We start from the raw sequence: 23,322 nt of genomic DNA, 5'->3' as shown, positions 1-23,322 counted from the left end.
TTCTGGAAAAAAGAATCAGAGAAGAGCAAGAATCAGAAGATGACATCAGACTTAATAGTTGACCACACTAAACACAAGTATAAGATCAAAATAAACCTGTTTTCAGACAGAGAATTCAGAATGATAACTTCCCATGAACCGACTCTAACAGAGTATCTAATAGGCATATGCCACAAAACAAAATGCAAAAGGACCTGGAACACAAGAATTGGAGAGCAGAGACACCAGGAAGGCAAGTCAGTGCATATTTTTAAAATAGCCATTTATAACCAAAATCCCAAACAATTTCTGTTGGTTTCCTGTTCTGCCCCTTGCCCAGAATGCCGGTTTAATGCTGACTAGTTAAGATTAGTACCACAGGATACTGAGGGGACCCCGGTTCAGGCACTGAGATTTCTGGAGTGCTCAGCCAAGCAGTGCTGTCTGAGTGTATCAGCTGAGACTGGGAGCGTCTGCCTCAAGCCACCCAGTTTATTATGAATCGCTGTCTCCTCCACAAGGCTTCAAGCAAGGCAGAGCAGGGTTTGCCCACTCCCCTCCTAACATCCCCTCACCACAAGATCCACTCCCTCCCACATTCTCAGTGACAAGTGAAGTTTCTACTAAATTTAGCAACTTAGCCATTTAACATCATTCCTCCTTCTACATATTAGATTCTCCTTCTGATCACACTTGCATGAGTTAGAATTAATTTCAACCATGAGTACAAGGAAACTACATATGCATGCAAGTTTGACTTCTCTCCCTGTGAATGCCCCCTGAAGCAGTGGCGGGTCCAGGGACACTGGTGGGCCACCCTCCAAGCAGCCGCGTGCCCAGCAGCCTGCTGTCTGTGGGTTAGTCATCGTCTCTAAGCCACAAGCCCACATTTTTATACTGTTTTGTGGTGCTGTGTCTGGAACTCTGTAAACTATGCTTGTCACGTTCCTTAGCCAGTCAGCCTCCTGCTGGGTTCTGCTCTTGGGAAGTCCTGGATGGAGACTGGAAGAGAAGACCTGAGCCCCAACCAAAGGGCACCCCAAATTCTTAATGCCTCTTTGAGGATATAAAGGTCTTCCACTGACAAGAAGAGAAACACAAATGAAGACTTCTGTATACTCATCAGACTACCAAAAATTAAGCACTTTAACAACATCAAGTGCTGAGAAGTCGCAGTGGGCTGGCAGCCAACATGGGTGTGGAATGGATGCAACCCCTTTTGGAGAGCACTCTGACCTGTAATAAAACTGAAACTCATGTGGGTTACAACAGTAGCTCCTGTACACTTGTGCGTGAAGACTGCTCATGAATTGTGCAGAGCAGAGCTCTAAGGGCAAAACCTGGAAACTGCCTACATGTCCAGCAGTGCAGAATGGGACTGGAGCCTGCTCGGCCACGTCTTGAGCTACATGTAGTCCAAAGGCTCACAAACAACGCTGAATTTTAAACACTGAGGAAGGGAATTCCCTGGTGGTCCAGGGGTCAGGACTCCACGCTTTCACTGCCACAGGCCAGGGTTTAACCCCTGGTCAGGGAATGGGGATCCTGCAAACCAAGTGGTGAGGCCAGAAATAAACAAATAGACATTGAGGAATACATCTGTGTACCATTTATATTTTTTAAAATGCAAAATAATACTATGTACTAAAGGATACACACTTCCATGGTAAAATTTTTTAGAAACACATAAAAAGTCAGAACCAGCAGTGGTCACATCTGAGGGGAGGGCACAGATTTAGGGCAGAGGATGAAGAGGTATGCAAACATTTTGAAATGTTTTTCTCACACTGCATAGCAGGTCCAGGGATATGCATTTATATATAACTTTGAGATGACCAAATAACTCAATTTTTAAACACACTTGGCAAAAACATCATGATGATTACAGTATCATGATCCCACGGGTATGAAAAGACAGATTAAGAACATACATCTAACCATCTAATTTTCTGAGGAAGCACCCCTGAGTGTGACTTTTGAGAGGAATATAAACAAGATCCTGACAGTCAAGCAAAAACCAACACCATCCCTTTACGCTCTGCCTTCAAATCAGTGACCTGACACCTGCTGCTTCTCAAGCCTGGATTCTCATCAGAACCGCCTGGGCGGGGAGGGAGTGCTTTTAAAACTGCCCTTGGGCTTCCCTGCTGGCTCGGTGGCAAAGAATCCACCTGCCAATGCAGGATTCATGGGTTCAATCCCTGGTCCAGAAGGATCCCACACGCCACAGAGTGGCTGAGCCCATGCACAACTACTTACCTGTGCTCTAGAGCCCAGGAGCTGCAACTCCTGAAGCCCGTGCTCCGCAACAAGAGAAGCCTGAGCACCGCAACTGGAGAGCAGCCCCCACTCTGTAACTAGAGAAGAGCCTGCAGCAATGAAGACCCAGCACCACCAAAATTAAATACATAAAATTACTAAAACGTACATATATATTTAAAGAACAAAACCAAAAAAGCCTGCCCTTGCCCAGGCCCCACCTTCTTACACCAGAGCTGGAGAAGAAGGCAGGCTCACTTTCCTTTTCTAGGTGACTTTAACATGCGGTCAAGGGTGAGAATTATAGGGTACCAGGTGCCAACTTGCCTATCAGGAATTCAGGGGACACCGAGTATGGCGAGTGGGCTGCAGATGACATGGCTGCTGCGGGCATGGAGGGGCGTCCAGACTCCAGGCCTCGGCTGTGCATGTCAGTGTGGTCATGGCGCTCCCCTCCACGAGGGAAATGCTCAATGAGGCTCTGCCTCAGTGAGCTCTCCCTACAGATTTCCTGCATCCATAAGGGCATGGAGTGCAGGGAGTTAACTCATGTCAACTGCTTAGAACCAAACCCTTGGGCACACAGTGAGCACTCCATGTTAGCGACTTTTCGAGTAAAGAAACCATTTTGAGGTAAGTGCTTAATAAAATGTTTCAGTAAGGAGGAGCATGTTTACTCTTATGGCTTCATGAACAAGCTCCCAAACCCATATGACAGAAACACAGCTCAGACCTCTCAAAGTCAAGCGTGTGAACAATCTCTCGACACCTAAGCCATACACGCAGGAAACATCGAGAGGGACAGGAGATGGTTAAGAGTAGACCAACAAAGAGCTGTGGGAGTGAGCCTGAAAGACTGAGAAAATAAGTTCTCACTCTTCACCTCATCTACTTTTACATTACCTATTCTACAATGAAAGTCTGATAACATCAATTACAAAAAGCCTGCCCACACCTAGAAGCAAGGGTTGCGCTTGCTTTAAGATGGAGGTTCAATTGCTTCTGTGTCCTGATGCCGCACTGATGCTAAAAAAATCCGTGTGGTTCTTTAGCCAAGATGTTTGAGAAAACCCAGACCCCAGACCAGCCGACAGAGGAGGAGGTTGAGATGTCTGCCTTTCAGGAAGCAATTACCCAGTTGACGTTACTGAGCAGCAATAATTACCACTCGAATAGAGAGCTCCGAGGGAGCTTTTTTCTAAATCATCAGATGCTCTGGACAAAATTATGATGTGAAAGATTGAGACACCAGTAAACTAAAATGTGGGTAAGAGCTGCACATTAATCTCATTCCAGATGAGTAAAATCAAATCCTCAAGGCTATGGACACCAAAATGGGGACAACCAAGGATGTGCTGATTGATAACCCTGGTGCTTTCCCAAGTCTGGGACCAAGGCACTCATGGAGGCTTTGCAGGCTGCTACAGAGCTCTCTGTGACAGAACAGTTTGGTGCTGGGTTTTATTCTACCTATTTGGCTACTGAAAGTGGCCATTATCACCACTATAGCCTTCTGTAGGAGGATCGTCCAGTTAGGACTAACAGAGGCAAACCTACAGGCTGAAGAACAAAGGCTATTCCATGTCTGAAAGACCTAACCAAGTCCTTGGAGGAAAGAGTAAAGGAGATTGTGAAGAAACACTCTCAATTTATCGGAGGTCCCATGACTCTCTTTGTGGAAAACGAACATTATGAGGAAGTCAGTGGTGGCTGAAATGTTTAACTGTGAGTGGGAAGGCGCTGGGCTGGAAGGGGACCCATCCCGTGGCAGGCGGGGGTCAGGCGAGACCGGATGCAGCAGCCAGCTGCACTGGGAGTGAGCCTCAGAGGCTGCCACATGTGGCACTTACCACTGTGGGCTTTCTTCACGTCATAAACCACCTTTGACCAACCATGACACCAATGGGAACACCACTGCTGACCCACAAGCCCTTGGGTGGGAAGTCACATCCTCCGTGTGGGAACCACATCCTCCCCTCAGTGGGTGCTTTCACAGAGGCCCAGGGTGCGTGGAGAGAGTGCAGGCCCCACCCCATGTTGCCAGCGGCTGTGTATCACCCGGCAAGTTTTGCTTACCTCCAACAACTGATTCCCCAACTGGGAAATGGAGAACACAGCACCTGCCTCCTGGGGCCATGCCACGCCTGAGGGGATGAGGCTTGAAGCTGGAAAGCACCGGAAGTCATTCGAAGAAAGGAAAAGCAGACCTCTTAGGGCAGCCACACAACTGAGGTTGGTTATTTCACTTTATTTAGCAAACCACCAAACTGCTCCTCCAGCCTCACCCGAGGGTCTGCCTTGGGAAGAAGCTCGGAGCGTGAAGACCCAGGCTCCCCAGTTGGCCTCCTCTTCTGCCACACATACCACACAGCACAGAACAAGATCACTGCTTGTGTCCTCAGGCGCCCACCCCAGTGTGGCCTGGGGGGCCCTCCAGTGTTCACAGCCACCTGCCAGGCTCTTGGCCCAGCAGCAGGCACAGACCCCCTGCTCCTGAGAGGCCTGCACAGGGCCGGGGCCTCTGCCCCCAGCTGTGGGCATGGAAAACCCTTATTCCCCAGCCCTGCAGCCTTACTCCCCATTGGGCAAGAAGCAAAATATATGAAAATACTTTAATTATTTCTTTGAAATGGTTAAGAAATAAGGTCATCTTATTTTCCTTTTACAATCCTAGTAAAAAAAAAGTTCACATTAGCGCCAGGGCCCTTCCCCAAGCCACGGGCTGGCTGCTCAGTAGAAACGCTTGTTCCGTTCCTGCCGCTTCTGAAACACCACGGCCCCCACCACGGCACACACGATGATGCCCAGGAGCGCGCACAGCAGCAGCAGAAACACCCGCCACCCCGTCAGGGGGCCGCTGCGGAAGTTCCCCGTTGGGTCGTCCACGTTGTCTGAGGGAGGAGAGAGGGGGAAATGAGAGGCCGAACGGGCTCCCTGGAGACAGCGTGATAAGGCTGTCTCCTTATCACCCCACCCTCGAGGCAGCAGCTGTGGCCTGCTCGCACGGCTCCAGCGAGAGGCAGGAGTATGCACAGAGCGACAGTCTCACTGGGACCAAGGTTCCCTGGGATCCAGGCTGAGGTGCCTTCTGCTGCAAGAAGCTGGTGAACACTGAACACCTGGGATCTCCCTGACAGCCTGAGTCTGCCTAGGCGGGCCCAGGACCTGTTTTCCCAAGACCGCCCCCAGTCCAGTGCAGTGGTCTGAGGTCCCCAGCTGAAGAAACATGGCCCTGGCCACAGGCTGCCCTCCCTCACATGTGGACGCATTCGGTGCCTCCTGGGTATGCTCCCAGGGCCCTGACCCCCAACCTCCGTCCTTTTGCTTTGACCTTCTAGCCCAGTGGGCCCACTTGTCTGACAAGGAATCAACCCCTGCCAGGCCAGCTGCATAGGTTGCTGGGTGGGCTGCAGCAGATGTGTCCAAAAGCCTTGGCAGCAGGAAGCCTTCAACGGAAGGTTGCGAATCAGTGGTCTACGGCAGGGGTTGTTTGGCCCCCAAACATTTAAAAGCAACTTCCATCTTTAAAAAGTGAAATGTTACATAAAATTTTGGGTTCCAGTGGTACTCCATCCCCCGCTGGGCCCACACGCACGACTCTGGGGCTCCTGAAGTAGAGCTCACAACACACACACACACACACACACAGGGACCTCACTCCCCATCCATCCTGAAAACCCTCTCTCTGTGAGGATGGAGTGGTGGCTGACGGCTACCCTGCAAAGGGCTCAGACCTGGAGGTTTGCCAAAACTCAAGTTTGCATCCCGCCATTTTACCTCTTTCTAGCTGAGGAAGCCTAAGGATCAGCTCCCCTAGCAGTTGTAGGACCTACTGCAGGCTGTTCGCTGGGGCCCCACACTGGGGTATCAGCGCGCCTGCACCAGCAAACAGCCCCTCTGGCTTCACTGGCCGTTATCCCAGCACTGAGTGCAGGACGATGCAGATGCCAGGGGCTCACACACCTGTTCACGAGCACTAGCTGCTGACTCAAGGGCTGAGCTGGTCCAGGGAAGGGCAGATGGACCCCGAGCAGCTCCTAAGCCAGCCCGGGCCCCACCGGGAGGGGCTGTGCGAGCATACCTTTGGGCGACTTGAGGAAGTTGACGCTGGGCTCGATCTTGGTCCAGTCGATGCTCTCCTCGTCTGGTGTGTGCTCCACCATCAGCTGGAACAGCTTCATGGAGATGATGTCATGATTGTCTGCAATCATGATGAGAGTTAGCTTCTAAGGGGCATGGAGCCACTCTGGCACATGTGGCTCAACCCTCTCCCGCCCCCCACCACACAGAGTGGCCAGGTCCCCTGCAGAGAACCCAGCAGCCTCCAGCAAGCAGTATTCCAGGGACTGGAATACTCCAAACTCAGCAATAAGAAACCTGGGAAGCAGCAGAGCAGAGAGGAAAAAGCACAGGTTTTACAATCAGCATCGCTGGGTCTGATCCTGGCTCTGCTACCCTCTCTGAGGCTGTCTCATTTGTAAATGGGGGTGGTAATCTCCATCTTGCGGTTACTGAGGCATGTAAACGAGAAAGCACACACAGGGCCAAAGGTATACTGCCTAGAGGTAGTATGTCCTTGAAAACAGAACCGGATAAAGACCCACACACTGCTGCATGGCTGGCTGAGAAGCCTGACCCTCCCGGGGGCGGGCAGCCGCCAGACGCTCTGTCACAGAGACCCAAGTGCTGACAGCTCGGCTGTGACAGTCACTGACTGCACCTGGGGAGACGTGAGGCAGGCCCCGGTCCACTAGTGTGGGCAGGGGAGGACCTCTGCCTGACACTGACAGTAACTGACAATCCCGTTTTGAGATGGAGAGGTTGAGGCTCAGAACTGAGACGAGGGTCCCAGGCAGCCTGCCACCAGCTATCAGCTCAGCTAACTGACTGGAATCTGAATAAAGGCCAGGAAAAGGGGGAAAGCGTAAAGAGCAAGGACCCTGCGGCCAGGTCAGGCAGAGACCAGTGTACCAGACACCCAGTGTGTGCAGCCCTGGAAGCCCAGGGACACGCAGAGACCCTGGAGTCAGACAGCAGGTCCCATTTGAGCTCTGTCACTTCCTGGGTGCCTGAACTTGACATTCACCTCCCTCCAACTCCCAAATGCCCAATGGTCTCAGCTGTACAAAAGGGGAAAGAGACAGTGACCTACCTAAGAACAGCCATGAGACACCTGGCGGGAGGCTGGCATGCACGCCCCTCTGCCTAAGGGTCACACACTACCACAGGCAAGGCCCCTCCATCGCCCTTCCCAGGGCCTCTCCAGACAGACTCAGAGAATAACCCCTGTCAGAGACCCGGCTCTGTTTCCAGAACTTTCTCATGACACCTGCTGAAACACTGTCAGATGGAATTCCAGGTAACCCAGGGAAGGGTTGTACTGGGTCCACAAAAGACACAAGACAGGCCGTGAGCTGGTAATTACTGCAGCTGGGTAACAGCAGTAAGGGGCTTATCACACCATCTTCCCTCTTGTGGGTATACAATTGGAATTTCCATATTAGAAACCTTAAAACAATAGACACTCCGGGAAGCAAATGGACCCAGACACTTCCATGGTGACCGGGACGCTCCTGGACAGTGGCTGGCTCATAGGCCCTGGAAACATCTATCCTGACAACAAACAAGCCTTTGTCTGGTCTGCCACATTGTTCTCAGCTCTGGTCAACAAGAGCTGACCCCAGGTATGGTGCCTCCCAAGGGCCCTGAGAAGGGACCAGCGCCAGGGGCCACCAACAAGCGCCACCCAGGCCTGGTGGTCCCAAGAGGCCTGTACAGGCAGGGAGCACCCCAAAGCTTACAGCACTCACCGTGGGCAAACAAGACAGAGCCCTGACTCCATGGAGCTCACAATTCAGTGAGGGGGACATGACAATGAAATGAATGACACAGTGGAAACCAGGTTAAATGCTATGAAGAAAAATAAAGCTAGAAAAGGCGACAGGAAGTGTGCAGGCGACTGGGGTCTGTGTGTGTGTGACTTTAAATGAGGGAATCAGGGATGGCCTCACTGGGAAAGAGATATCTGAGCAAGACCTGGAGAGACGCAGGCACAAAGGCCCCAGGCAGGAGGGCAGGGGTGGGTCTGAAGAGTGGCTAGGGGCAGTGTCAGCAGAGAGGACGGGGCAGAGGGAATGTGGTGGAAGGCAATAGGACCACTGCTGGGAGGGCAGCATCCTCAGCTCTGAGTGAGGTGGAAGTAGTAGCTCGGCTGTGGTGCTGGGATGAGGGGACACTCGGGAGGCTCCTGCAATTGTCCAAGCAAGAGAGGACGGTGGCCCAGACCTGCCTGCAGTAAAGGAAGGGAGAAGAGTGGCCTGCTGCAGGGTGAAAAGAAGACACAGCCAGCAGGACACGCCAACAAGTGGGAGGTGGCAGGTGAGAGAAAAAGCAGAGGCCGGAATATCACCAAGGTGCTCTGACCCAGGTAACCACTAGAACAGAGGTTCGTTTGTCTCTGGCTGTGGGCGTGTGAAGGCTGAGAGGCCTGCTGGGCACGTGGCTGGTGACTCAGGTCTGGAGAGGGACACGTGGGGGTCCATCGCTGGGTTCACCAGATTCAGCCCCCCCGCCCCCGCTCACAGGTGACAGAGAGGGAAGATGGCTGAAGGACTGCACACACATGGGAAGAGGGGGAAGAAAACCAGGCACGTGTGGAACCAAGTGAAGGCAGGTCGAGGAGGAAAGGGACCTGCCATGTCACAAGCTCCCGAAAGCAGGGAAGGTCAGACTGAGACTGGATGCCCTGCGCTGCCCGCACACTCACCGGACAGGTCGCCGGTACCAGCAGAGGCTCCAAAGTAGTAGCCGGTGGGCAGGCGCACTCCCGTGATGTCAATGCAGTTCTTCCACTCATTCTTGTCCTCCAGGTCAGTCATCACCTGCAGCCAGCCAGCAGGTCAAGGGCGGCCCAGGGCCGGCCTGCCTGCCTTCCCAAGCCCCGCAGAGCCACCCCTCCTGCCTGCTCACCGTCAGGCGACCCCGGGAGTAGCGCACTGCCAGGAAGGTGTCGTGATCGCGGTTGCGGAAGTCAGCCGTGCAGCCTGCCAGCTCGGTCCAGCGGCCGTCCTTGCTGTGGTCGTAGGACAGGGAGCCATTGTTCACCATCACGGAGATGTACGGGAACACGCGCTGAGACAAGACACCGGTCACTCCGAGGGCAGCCCAGCCAGTGGGAGGCCGCAGGGAACCCACCACCCTGATCCCTGGAGGCTGCTCCCACGCAGGGCCCAGGGACAAGTCCCGTCCTGCTCTGCAGGAGAGCAAGGGCCTACCTCTGTGGTCTCATCATTGGGGTACGTGTCCAGGAAGATGGCTAAGCCATGGAAGTTGTCTTTGCTTCCAAACACAGGCCCTAGAATTAGAAGGAGATGCTCCTGTGATGGGAGAAATTGGGAACTGCCCGATGGGTACCTGAAGGACAGAGCAATGCCAGTGTGGATGGGGTCAAAAGAGGTTAGCCCACGGTCATGCTCCCAGGAAAAAGAAGGGCGCTCTAAGTGGGGTGGGGCGGGGGGTGGAAGGATAGTCTCAGGCATGTGGCAGAAAGGACTCTAGTTTGAAGTCTGAACTGTGAAGGAACAGCACCTGTCTATGTGCTCTGAGGTGTCGGGGGCAAGAGGATACCTAGTCTGTAAAAAACCAGGTGGTCATGCAGTAAGGACCATCCCTGAATCCAGGGGTCACCAACTTTCTGTCCAAGGCCAGAGAGCAAAGATTTTAGGCTTTGTGGGCCACAGATGGTCTCTGTCACAGTCTTCCTTGTTTTTTCCTTCTTAAAATGATAGGATGGTAAAACCCTCTTAGCTGGTGGAGAAGACCAGGCCACACTGGGCACAGAGTTAACCATGGGGTCATCTTCTACAGGACGCTCCCTCCAGCTACTCCCCAGGCCCCATGTTTCCTCAAAGGGGAGCAGCAGCACCCTAACAGGAGTGCAGAGTGGAGGATTCCTGGCCACAGACAGCCCACCTGTGCTAGCACCACCCTACCTGGCACCAGGCGGTCCCGGGTGTACCACAAGGCAATGCCGTCTCCATGGAGATTTTTCTTTCCTGCGCCATGAACTTTGAAGTGAACATGCATCTCCCAGTCCTTGAGGAAGCAAGGCTAGAGGGAGAGCAGAGAGGGCTGTCAGAGCTCCCCAGGCTTGCCTACTCACTGGGAGTGACCCAGCACAGACCCTAGAGCAAGTCGGGACACTCAGAACAGGGCCAGGCAGCAGGATCCCAAGTATCACTGGTGAACAGATCCCCAAGCGTCTCAGGAGGGAGGGAGAAGGAGGCCACAGACTGTCCCAAGGCTGCTGAGGCCCAGACTCCATCCACCCTGGCCCCAGTCTTCTCCTGGGTTGGTTCTCACACCTTGACTCACTTTTCTTGATACCAGCCAAACCTGTTAGCCCTGTTTCTTCTCCATCCCCACTGTTCCTGTCCCCTGGGATCTTGTGGAAGGATTACTATCCCTATTTGAGTCACATATTTTATAAAAGGAAAACACATTCAGAGTCGAAATAACTTCTCCACAGTAGGTAAGTGGATGTCCTGACTCACGCCCAGGACTGTCTGACTCGGAAACTTCTGCTGTTGCCTACAGCTGCCATGGCCTTCAGGCCTGTAACACAAGCTGCACCAACTCCTTTCTGGCTTTCATCCCCACTGTGTTCCTTCAAACGGAGGGACCCACACCCAGATCTGGCAGACTCGAAGCCCTGGACTCTCAGCCGGCACACCACCTGCCTCTTGCGGTCTCAGCCCAGCCTGAGGGTGGTTATGCTGGTATCGGGCCTGGGGGCTGGAAGGGCAGCTCTGGGGCCTCTGGGCTACTGTGATGTGAGGGAAGGAAGTACTTCCCAGCAGTCAGGAAGGTGCAAAGCTGGGCCCACAGCAAGGACACCAGCCTGGCTTTGCCTACCAGGAAGCTGCATATGAAAACTATGGTATTGACACTCTAACAAGAATCTGCTTAGAGAAAGTCTGCAGATGGGTGTGTGAGCAAGTAATTAAACAAAGGCCCAGCTGAAAGGCAAAGACAAGATATTGCTGACTTATCAGATTGGCAAGGTTTAAAGAGATCATGAGCAGCAATGCAGACAAGAATGAAGAGAAACGGCCTAAATCCAGAGGACAGCAGATGCTCCCATTTTCTTGGGAGCAATCTGGCTGTTGCAGCTTTTTAACAAAATGAGGGAGATCCATAAGCTCTTACAAGTCAAGATCAAGATGTCAAAGATAGTAAGAGGAAAGATAAGCTGAAAATAGTATCAGCGCTATGTGCCCACTTAAAAAATATATATATATTAGTCTCTGTGCAGAGAAAGAAGGAAATGAAAGAAATATGACCAACATTAATGAAAGCTAACTCTGGGAGGGGAATGTTTACTTTCTACATTTCAATCTTCTATACTGAACATATTACTTCTGTAATCATAAAAAACTCAAATAAAAAATAAAAAACCCTATGTCCCATCGTGGCTTGTGCATCACTGATTCACCAGGCACTGTTCTGGGCCTGGGCACCAGGAGCTCAGGTGAGAAGACTCGGCCCTTGAGAATACAGGGTTAGCAGGCACCTGCACGACAGTCTGACACAGTGTGAAGTCAGCCCTCCCAGTTTCTGACAGTTCACTGGCTGTGGGAGACCCTGCAGATTCTGGATTTGGGCAACTGTGAGGTGATAAAAAGCAGGTCTCCATGACAGATGTGCAAGGAATCTGAGTCCAAGACCTGCTGAGGAGGTTGGAAGGACTGGTAAATCAGTCTTGCTTTGGCTAGAGGTGACAAAAATCACAACTGAAAAGTAAGAACAAATGAGAAAGAGCTCCCAGGGGCTGCAGCTCAGCTATGCGTTCTCACAGTCCCTGAAATTAGACTAAACAGACTCACTCAGGCCTCAAACTTTTAACAAGACATTGTACAAACACAGTATCTGGGACACAACCAAAAATACCAGGCACACGAAGGGACAAGATAAGAACAAAACACAGAGAAAGGCAAGGAGGGAGAGAGAACAACGACCGCCATCACCATCCCAGGGACCCTTAAAAGTAACCAGAAGGAAAAAAAAGATTAACTTCAAAGGAGCTATAATTAGCCTGATACTAGAATTTTCAACAGAAACACTAGGAGTAATAAGACAACAAACTGATATATTTGGAGTTGAAGGAAAATAACAATCAACATAGGATTCTATACTTAGCACATGTATCCTTCAAGAATGAAGGTGCTCTTTGGCCTTGGACCTAATTTTTGGCAATAGAGCTAAACACACTAAGAATATTCAGTAAATGTGGGATCTGCTATTTCCCTCAGGAAAATGGTGAAGAGAATGGAAAGCAGCCAGCCCAAGTACACTTGCTCCTGTGACAAAACCAAGATGAAGAGACAAGCTGTGGGGACCTGCCACTGCGGTTCCTGCATGAGAGCAGTAGCTGGTGGGGCCTGAACCAACATCGCCACTTCTGCCGTCACAGGAAGGGCAGGCCTCAGACGAAGGAACTGCAGGACCAGCAGAAGCACCACCACTGCTAGCCTGTAATAAATAGATCAACTTATGTAATCCCCTTTAAAAACAAAAAAAAGTGAAATTAAGACATCTTCTGACAAAAACACTAAAACTATCTTTCATTCTTCAGGGAGAAATGTGATCCAGATCCAGACATGAAGTCAAAGATTCAAGAAGGAATGAAGACCAATAACTAGATTAAGTATGAGACTAAAAATACAAATAAATATTTAGCTGTATAAAACAATGTTTTGTGTGATTTAAAACAGAAAGATTAATAACAACAAGGTAAAAGAAGTTAAAGCGTCCTAAAAGCCCATCATCATCCTGGAAGGAGTTAGAAGTACACCTTATCAGTACTCTTTGGTAAAACATGATCTGTGTTTAAACTCCAGAGTAATCACCAAAATCTTGGAAAATAAGCACAGAACTTTCAAGCTAACAGAAGAATAAAAGTGGAATAAAAATTAACCAACTCAAAAGAAGCCAAGACCAGAGAGAAAAGTGAACAGAGGACAGCCAATACAAACAGAAAGTAAAGAGTAAGATGGTAGATTAAATCCAAATGTATCAATGACTTTACAAAATATAGATAGACTAAATGCTGGTGAGGGTACCCAGGATCTCCCTGTATTCTTTTCTTTTTTTTTTTTTTTTTAAATGAAACATAGTTGACATACAATATCAGTTTCAGGTGGACCACATAGAGATTTGATGGTTACATACATTACAAATTCATCACCACAAGTCTAGTAATATCCATCACCAAAGAAAGTTACTGTAAGACTATTATTATTGCAATATTATTGACCACATTTCCTACGCTATACATTACATTCCCATGATTTAATTTTACAACTGGAATTCCGTACTTCTTAATCTCTTTATTTTTTCTTACAACTACATGTGAATCTACAATTATCTCAAAAAAAAGTTTAATTTTAAAAATAAATAATAGATCAAAGATTTAAACTAAAGAGCTAAAAGTATAAAACTCTTAGTGTCCAGAATACATAAAGAATCCTAAAACTCAACAACAAAAAACAACCCAAAACTAGACAAAGGATTTAGATAGACATGTTTTTCAAAGATAATAATTTGTATATGAAAAGCATATAAAAGATGCTCAACATCATTAATCATTAGAGAAATGTAAATCAAAACCAGATACCACTTCACACTCGTTTGGATGACTATTATTAAAAAAAATGGAAAATACAGTATTATAAAGATATGGAGAAACTGGAACCCTGGTGCATTGCTGGTGGGACTGTAAAATGGTGTGGTTGCTGTGGAAAACAGTTTGGTGGTCCTCAAAAAGTTTAACAAAGATTTACCATATAACCCAGCAATTCCACTTCCTAGGTCTTTACCAAGAACAGCAAAAGCAGGCACTCCAGTAGCCACCTTTGTACACCCACGTACACAGCAGCACAAGAGCCAAAAGGCGCAAACGACCCATTGCCCGCCCACAGGTGAATGAATGGACGGACAAAGCGTGGTGCACACACACACAGACACACAGGGGTACTATTTAGCCATGAAAAGAATGAAATACTAATACATGCTACAACATGGATGCACTTTGCCTGTATTATGCTAAGTGAAATAAGTCAGATACAGACAAATATTCTATGATTCCATTTATGTGAGGTACCTAGAAGAGTCAAATTCAAAACCAGAAAGTAGAATAGTGGCTACCAGGGGCTGCAGAGAGGCAGAAAACAGGGAGTTAGTGTTTAAGGAGTACAGTTTCAGCTTCCAATGATTAAAAAGTTCTGGAGATGGATGGTGGTGATAGCTGCACAACAAAATGAATGTACTTAATGCCACTAAACTGTACACTTAAAAATGGTTAAAATGGTCAATTTTATGTCATGTATACTTTACAATAAAAAAATTTGAGAAATTTTTATATTTTCTTTTTCATGTAGATACATATTTATAGTAACTGAAACTAATTTTTTGTTGGTAGACAGTACACTTTAAAAAATTTTACTGTAGACTGATTTACAATATTGTGTTAATTTCTGCTATACAGGAAAGCAACTCAGTTATACATACATAGTCTTTTTCATATTTTCCATTACGGATTATCACAGGATACTGAATGTAGTTCCCTGTGCTATACAGTAGGGGGGTTTTGTTGTTTATTCATCCTATATGAATAGTTTGTGTCTGCTAATCCCAAACTTCCAATCCTTCCCTCCCCAACTCCCTGACAACTTGGCAACCACAAGTCTGTTCTCCATGTCTGTGAGTCTGTTTTGTATATATGTTCATTTGTGTCATGTTTTAGATTCCACGTAAGTGATATCATAAGATACCTGTCTTTCTCTAACTTCACCTAGCATGGTAATCTCTAGGTCCATCCATGCATGCATGCTAAGTCACTTCAGTCGTGTCTGACTCTGCAACCCTATGGCTTCTCTGTCCATGGGATTCTACAGACAAGAATACTGGAGTAGGTTGCCATGCCCTCCTCCAGGGGATCTTCCTGACCCAGGGATCAAACCCGCATCTCTTATGTTTACCTGCACCAGCAGGTAGGTTCTTTACCACTAGTGCCACCTGAGAAACCCCCTCAGTCCATCCATGTTGCTGCAAGTGGCATTGTTCTTTTTTGTGGCTGAGTACTATTCCATTTGTGTGTATATGTGTTTACACACACACACACACACACACATACATCTTGATCCATTCATCTGCTGACAGACATTTAGGCTGTTTCGATGTCTTGGTTATTGTAAATAGTGCTTTAATGAACATAGGGATGCATGTATCTTTTCAAATTAAGAGTTCTAAGTATATGTCCAAGAGTGGGACTGCTGGATCATATGACAACTCTATTTTTAGTTTTCTGAGGGCTCTCCCCACTGGCTGTACCAATTAACATTCCCATCAACAGTGTAACAGGGCTCCTTTTTTCCACACCCTTTCCACCACTTATAGTCGGTAGATTTTTTAATGATGGCCATTCTGACCAGTGTGAGGTGGAACCTCACTCAAGTTTTGATTTGCATTTCTCTAATAACTGGCTTCTCATATAAGTCTTTAAGCCATCTTGAGTTTATTTTTGTGTGTGGTGTGAGCACGTGTTTTAACTTCACTGATTTACATGAGTCTGTCCAACTCTCCAACACCACTTGCTGAAGAGATTGTCTTTTTCCCACTGCATACTCTTACCTCCTGTGTGGTAACCATTTGCACTTTTAAAAACTGTCTCAATGCCATTAAGTATAATGCAGAAGAGAATGGTTTGAAAAATTAAACTGTTTAAAAATAAAAAACAATAAAAGGTTAAATGGGGGACTTCCCTGGTAGTCCAGTGGCTAAGGCTCCAGGCTCCCAATGCAGGGGCCTGGGTTCAATCCCTGGTCAGGCAACTAGACAGCATCTGCCTCAACTAAGATTCGCATGCCACAACTAAAGATCCACATGCTGCAACTAAGGACCAAAGATCCCTCATGTTGCAGCTAAGTCTAGGCAAAGACCAATAAATAAACTACTTTTTAAGAAAGGTTAAATGGCAAATTGTTATGTTACTGTGTTTTATCATAATAAAAATAAATGGATAACCACCCAAAAGCCTGGTTATATGCTGTTTACAAGAGACAACTCTAAAAGAGGCTGGGAAAAGAAAAGGACAAAAAAAGACAGCACATGCAAATGCTAAGCAAAAGCAAGCTTGTGCAGCTGTGCCGATAACCAAGTTTAGAAGAGGACTCTTCTCCATGACAAAGGACTCCATTTACCAGGAAAATGTTGGTCTCAAAATACAGGAAGTAGAAACTGACAGACTATAAAGATGAAGGCAAATACACACATAGACATTTTAATATACCTCTTCTAATAACTGATAAAAACAAGCAAAATGTCAGAAAGATATAGAAATTTGAGCCCAGTCAGCAAACAGACCTAAAGATCTAAATGGCACACTTCACTCAACCAGCAGAGAATCTACATCTTTAGCAAGCACACATGAATGTGTCCCCCAAACCCTGATCACTTGAAGGACCATCTGCAAGTCTCAACAGATGTCCAAGGATTGAAATCACAGAATCCGTTTCTTGACCATGAAGAAATTAAACTAGATATCAATAATAACAACTTAAAAAATAAAGACAACTAGAAAAGCACTTATATATTTGAAAAAAAATGTAAAAATGTAACTTACATACACAAAAGTCAGCCCAGAAGCCAGTATTTCAAATGGCCTCTTTGGTGCCCAGGAGTTTCTGTGCCCGGGAACAAGGCACTGAGGTAAGACCCCGAGCGAGCAGGAGGTGTGCCTCTGAGAAGGGCCACTGTGCACCGGAGGACGGGAAAGGAAGACCTCCCCTCCCGTCCCCAGCATGCCTGCAGGGGGATCAGTTCTAGGAAAAAGCACACACACACAGAATTTGAGGACCTAGAAACTGATACCTCCAAGACTATCCAAGCATTGGAAAGTCTCCCCATACTACAGGTAAGACTGCAGATCATCAGATAGAATACTGTGATAAAGACAGTACAAAGAAGGTTTTTAAGCAGATTAGGTATGGGCTGGAACTAATGTAAAGCTGCTTTGGGGGGCAGAACATGACATGGTCATGGCCCTCCATCCCAGCTAAGCCATGTGGGGAGCTGAGAAATCTTAATGCCCTGGTCCTCCCCCAGGCCAACTAAATCAGAATCAATCACTTGGCAGTCAGGAACCATTTTACAGCTAGGTGGTTTCTATGTCTTGGCTTGCAACAAAGTGAAAGGCAGACCTAATCTAAGAGTCAGCTGATACATCATTAACATTTTTTTCCATTAAAATTTCTGATGAAAGTGATAAACCCCACTACATTTGGGGTTTATAAATCAAAGACGAAAGATCACTACATTTGGGGTTTATAAATCAAAGGAGTTCAAAATATTGAATGACCCCTGCTATAACAAAACTCCTTGAATCTCCATCTACTACTTAAGCGAACATAAATTTTCAGCATTCACGTGAACAAAAAGCAGAAGTCATGCTTAAGCTTCTCATTCTGACAATGACATTCAATCAAATGGGAATGGGGAGATGACAGCTCAATGAGATGCATTTCAAAAAGTGTTTACTTGGTGTAATAATTACTCAAAAATTGTGTAATGTGAAAGGCATTTCTTTCGATCAATTGTATACCAGTGGTAACTATAATAATCCCAAAGAAAATATTAAAACTTAATTTCAAGGTCCCAACAAAGTTAAAAGGCTTAAATTATTACACTTAGTCACAGAAGAACATGATAGGCTAATCAATAAGATTTTCAAGCATTATATACACTGCATTAGGATAAAATTCTGTGTGGGATATGAAATGAAAATATAAGTTCAATTTTAAAAAATGACATACAATTTGGGCTTATTAATCATGTTTAAAGGGCTTCCCCGGTGGCTCAGCTCCTGCCTGCAATCCAGGAGCCATGGGTTGGATCAGGAAGATCCCCTGGAGGAGGGCGTGGCAACCCACTCCAGTATTCTTGCCTGGAGAATCCCATGGATAGAGGAGCCTGGCAGGCTACAGACCATAGAGTTGCAAAGAGATGGGACACAACTGAAGTGACTTAGCACACGCACACAGTGTTTAAAAGAGTGGATCTCAAATTGCAATATTTAGATTCCACTCGACAGGAAGATAAGACAATTATATTCCAGATTGAAAATCTGACGATGGCAAGTGCAGAATTCTCTCATCCCTGTGACACTACCAACCACCAGTGACCTCCAATCGTAATTAAGTTACTTGTGAGTGAACCAATTTCTAGCAGTTTCAGCACAATTTGCACCTCACTTAAAAAAAAAAAGTACACTATGCTGAACTCACTTCCTTGAAAAATATCATTCTTAGAAGTTATCCAAAGACTATACTTGCAGGGATCATTTCTATAGTTCGTTACTAGAAGCCATCCGAGGAGAGAGCAGCGCGGAAGCAGGTACACCACATATACAAGTAGACGGCCAGTGGGATTCGCTATATGACTCGGAGAACTCAAACTGGGGCTCTGTAGTCACCGGGGTTCACCCCCGGGTCGGGGAGACTCCCCTGGAGGACACAGCAACCCACCCCAGTATTCTTGCCTGGAGAATCCCCAGGGATAGAGGAGCCTGGGGCGCTACAGTCCATGGGGTTCGAAAAGAGCTGGACACAACTAATCAACTAAGCACTGCACAATAACCTAGAGGGGTGGGAATGGGCTGGAGGGAGGAGGGAGATTCAAGACGGAGGAGACACATGTACACCTATGGTTAATTCATGCTGATGTATGACAGAAATCAAAGCAATGTTGTAAAGGAATCATCAATCAATTAAAAATAAATAAACTTTTTAAAAAAAAATAAAATAAAAGTTATCCGAAAGCATGGGAGCCCCCTGGCAGTCCAGCCATTGGGACACCGTGCTTCCACCACAGGGGGCCCGGGTTGGGCAACTAAGATTCCACATGCCGTGCAGCAAAAAAAAAGAAAAAAAAGTTATCCAAAAACAAATTGAGACCTAGTGAAACTTAAATGCTTTTGCACAGCAAAGGAAACCATAAACAAAAAGACAATCCACAGAAGGGGAGAAAACATTTGCAAATGAAGCAACCCACAAAGGATTAATCTCCAAAATATACAAACAGCTCATTCAGCTCAGTATCAAAAAAACCACCCAATCAAAAAAAAAGGGCAGAAGATCTAAATAGACATTTCTCCAAAGAAGACAGACAGATGGCCAAAAAGCACATGAAAAGATGCTCGGCATCGCTCATTATTAGAGACATACAAATCAGAACTACAACGAGGGCCCTGCGGGCAGCGCAGCCTGAGCAGTAGAGGGGGCTTGGGGCTGAGTCCTCGCTAATGCCAGTGTGGAGATGGCGCCATGGGCAAGGGGCAGAGGGGCAAGTTAGCCACCGCCACTGCCATCACCACCAAGGGCAGTCAAAGAGCCGCTTCGGGGCAGGGGGCAGGTTGGGGAGGGAGGGGTAGGTATCATTTTTCTAGCTTTTCTGGGTGCAGTGGCAGTGATGTTCCAGGTCCCCAGAGCGACGCTGGCTGCTGCCTACCTGGGGAGAGGAACGCCAGTTCCTGAGCAGGCCCCCTTGGGGGAGGAGGGACGACCACTGACCTGCCAGGAAACTGCCTCCACTGGCCCAGGTGTGGAGCCTGAGAGCACAGCCACCACTAGTGAAGCTTCCGTGAAGGAGCAGATAACCCTGCATGCTGAAGAAAACTGGAAGCCTATCATGATTTTTGCCCTGTAATTCCTTGATGGCCTCAGATGACTTCAAACTTTTCTTTTGGCAAAGAAGAGTACTCTTAATGGATGTACGTATGGGAGAAAGCAAAAGGGGTTTTGGTTTCTTGGGAAAGAAGGAACCTCCTTCTGTTTAACTGCTACCTCTTTCGTGAAGCCACATCCACCCCAGCCTGAAGACAATAAGTCAAGTCTCTCCTGAACTTCTTTACCACTTTATACCACTGCTCTGACTCTTATCATATGATCTTTTGGAGGATATAATAAAAAGCTACCTAAGGATTAAAAAAAAAACTACAATGAGGTATCATCACCTCACACCAGTTAGAATGGACATCACCAAAAAAAATCTAAAAATAATAAATGCTGCAGAGGGTGCGGAGAAAAGGGAACCCTCCTATGCTGCTGGTGGGAATGTAAACTGGAATAGCCACTATGGAGAACAGCATGGAGATTCCTTAAAAAACTAAAAATAGAACTACAATATGATCCAATAATCCCACTCCTGGAAATATTTGGAGAAAATCATAGTTCAAAAAGACACATGCACCCCAATGTTCATCACAGTGATATTTACGATAGCCAAGACATGGAAGCATCCTAAATGTCCATCAGCAGAGAAATGGATAAAGAAAATGTACATATATACAGTGGAATATTACTCAACCATAAAAAGAATTGAAATAATGCCATTTGCAGCAACATAAATGAACCTAGAGATCATACTAAGTGAAGTAAGCCAGACATCAAAAGTCAAATATCATATGATACCACTTCTATATGAAATCTAAGGGAAAAAAAAAAGATACAAATGAACTTATTTACAAAACAAACAGACTCACAGACTTGGAAAACAAACTTTTGGTTACCAAAGGGGATAAGTAGTAGGGGGAGGGAAACATTGGGAGTTGGGGCTTAATAAATACACACTACTATATATAAAATAGACAATCAACAAGGACCTACAATACAGCACAGGGAACTTTACTCAATATTCTGTAATAACCTATATGGGAAAAGAATCTGAAAACAAAATGGATATATGTATAAACGAATCACTTTGCTGTATACTTGAAACTAACACAATACTGTAAATCAGCCATAACATAAAATGAAATTAGGGGCTTCCCTGGGGGTCTAGTGGCTAAGACTCTACGCTCCCAAGTCAGGGGGTTCAGGATCAATCGATCCTTGGTCAGGGAAGATGCTGCATATCGCAAGATCAAAGACCTCTGTACCTAAACGGAAGACCTGGCACAGCCAAACAAACATAAAATGAAAATTTTTAAAGTTATATGACAGAATAAAGTGAGAGAATGTGACTCCAGGGGAAACAGGGTAGTTACTGAAGTACTCTCTGAGTGGGTGGCACTCGAACTAAAACTTAACAAATGAGGAGAAACCAAGCAAGCAGGAAGAGCCAGGAGATGGTGTTCCAGACAGAAGCTACAAGTGCAAAGGTCATGAGGCAAAATGGCAGCCAGAGAAGTTGGAAGAATATTAACCGAGAGGATGACTGGAGATGCGAGGCACTAGGGGCCAGATCGTGCAGACACAGTGCATGTTTATCCGTTCACAGGAGACCCCAGGCTCTGAGGATCAGAGTGAAAGCTAAGCAAAGTATCTCCAGATCCCCCAAACAGGAAAGAGAGGAGGAAGAGAAGTCACACACAGACGAGGCAACACAAGGACGGTGTGGGCTCTCAGAACTACATGGGGAAGTCATTCAGAGAGACCAAAGAGTGGGGTGATGGAGAAAACTAGGACACTGGCCAACTGCTTAGGCCATGGAAACGGTTGGGATCAGACAGGTCGAAGGGAGGAGTAGGTTCTGCCCCCAGTTATTCCCCTTGCACCCCTTCCTGACCTTCCTTGGTGTGGCGTCTGTGCAGCAGCAGATCTTGGCCACTGCTTATGTATGACATGCCTGCAACCCCTGAAAGTCCGTAACCTCTGCAGCAAAGGTCACAGAAACTAAAACTGCCCATGAGTCCACTGATGGCCAGACCCTCAATCAAGCACTGAAAAGGAGGACTAATGTCTGCAAGGATTTTTAAGGGGTTCCTCCACCATCCAGGCTGCGGTCAAGTGTAGCAAGTGAATGGCTGGATTTGGAGATGAGACAGAATTTAAATGTTGTTTATAGCCATTCATTGTCTGTGTTTGCTCTGCTTATGCGGAGTCATGAAAGCCATCTATACCAGTCTGAGAACTAAGTGCAATAAGGCACGTTAAAGTCAGTGCCTAACACACACAAAATACCCAATAAAGACCCCACTCCTTCCCTTTATCCCACGAATGAGAGGGTTCAGTTGAAGCAGCTCCACTATTTGCTGGCTATGTGACTTTGAGCAAGGCACTTTCAACTCTGAGTCTTAGCTTCTTCAGCCAGCGAAAAGGAGATAACATCAGTTACTTTACATGGCTTTTGAAGGAATAAAAAGACAGGTGCACAAAGTGTCAAGAACAGCTCCTGACATGTGGTAACTTCAACAGCCATCACCTGTTACTACTGGCAAGTACTAAGGCAAGGGACCAAGGGGGCGGGGGAGCAGGGGGGCCTTCAAATCAAGCTCAGGCCTGCTGAAGACTAACTGCAGTGGCTTACTTCATGGTCTGCCTCCCCTCTTAGGAACCACTCACCAGGTGGTTCCAGATAGAGCCCTCTTTGCTGCGCTCGTCAGGGGTCAGACGCACATACTGGCTCGTGAGCATCGTGCTTCCTTGGAAGTCCCAGAGGAGCGTGGAGCTGGAACCGATCCCTGCGGACAGAGACAAGGACAGACAGCTGCCTAAGAGGCCGGGCCAGGACTAGCTTTGCCGAGGCAGGGAACCCACAGGGCTGCCCTGATCAGAAGAAAGAGCATCCCTTCCCCAACCCCGTCCAGCCTCGACCTTACCCTAAACTCATTCCCGCAACAGGCCTCACCATGGTAGGGCTTGATAAGCGAATGCTCCCGCTTGAGATGTTCACTGTTGCCGTCAGTTATATCCGCAGCCACCGGCCCCAGCAACAAGAGGAAAAGCAGAAGTATAGTGGGGCCTGGGCCGGGGCCGCGAAGCCCAGACCTCCCTGGGCACCGCCGGCCCCAGCCCCAGAGCCAAATCCAGCCTGCTGCCGCCGCCGCCGCCATTCTCTGTCCCTCTCGGCCACTTCCGTCCTAGGACTTCCGCCTTCCGGGTGTTCCATCTAATAGCCTCCGGCCCGAAACCCACCAACCCTAGTGTCACCTGGGAACTCCCAGCAAAAGCAAAGGCTCGCTGCCGAGTGGACGACGGCTTTATTTGCTAAGCAGCCCCCTATCCTGGTCGAGTGCCTTGGCGACTGCGA

The 23,322-nt window shown here is 47.5% G+C and overlaps 1 protein-coding gene across 1 annotated transcript; it reads right to left on the bottom strand.

The window, feature by feature from the left end:
• Positions 1-4,466: 4,466 nt before the first annotated feature.
• On the bottom strand, positions 4,467-23,322 carry LMAN2 (lectin, mannose binding 2). Its single transcript, XM_043465787.1, has 8 exons — positions 22,921-23,322; positions 22,635-22,753; positions 10,230-10,347; positions 9,513-9,592; positions 9,208-9,369; positions 9,005-9,119; positions 6,320-6,439; positions 4,467-5,129 (listed from the first exon to the last, which is right to left on the bottom strand). The coding sequence occupies exons 1-8, from the start codon at positions 23,123-23,125 to the stop codon at positions 4,969-4,971; spliced, it is 1,080 nt and encodes a 359-aa protein (XP_043321722.1). The 5' UTR covers positions 23,126-23,322; the 3' UTR covers positions 4,467-4,968.

The sequence above is a fragment of the Cervus canadensis genome, chromosome 4 (assembly GCF_019320065.1).
Source record: "Cervus canadensis isolate Bull #8, Minnesota chromosome 4, ASM1932006v1, whole genome shotgun sequence".
Classification (NCBI taxonomy): domain Eukaryota; kingdom Metazoa; phylum Chordata; class Mammalia; order Artiodactyla; family Cervidae; genus Cervus; species Cervus canadensis.
The sequence above is the reverse complement of the archived record's forward strand: the minus strand, read 5'-3'. Positions and strand labels throughout refer to the sequence as shown.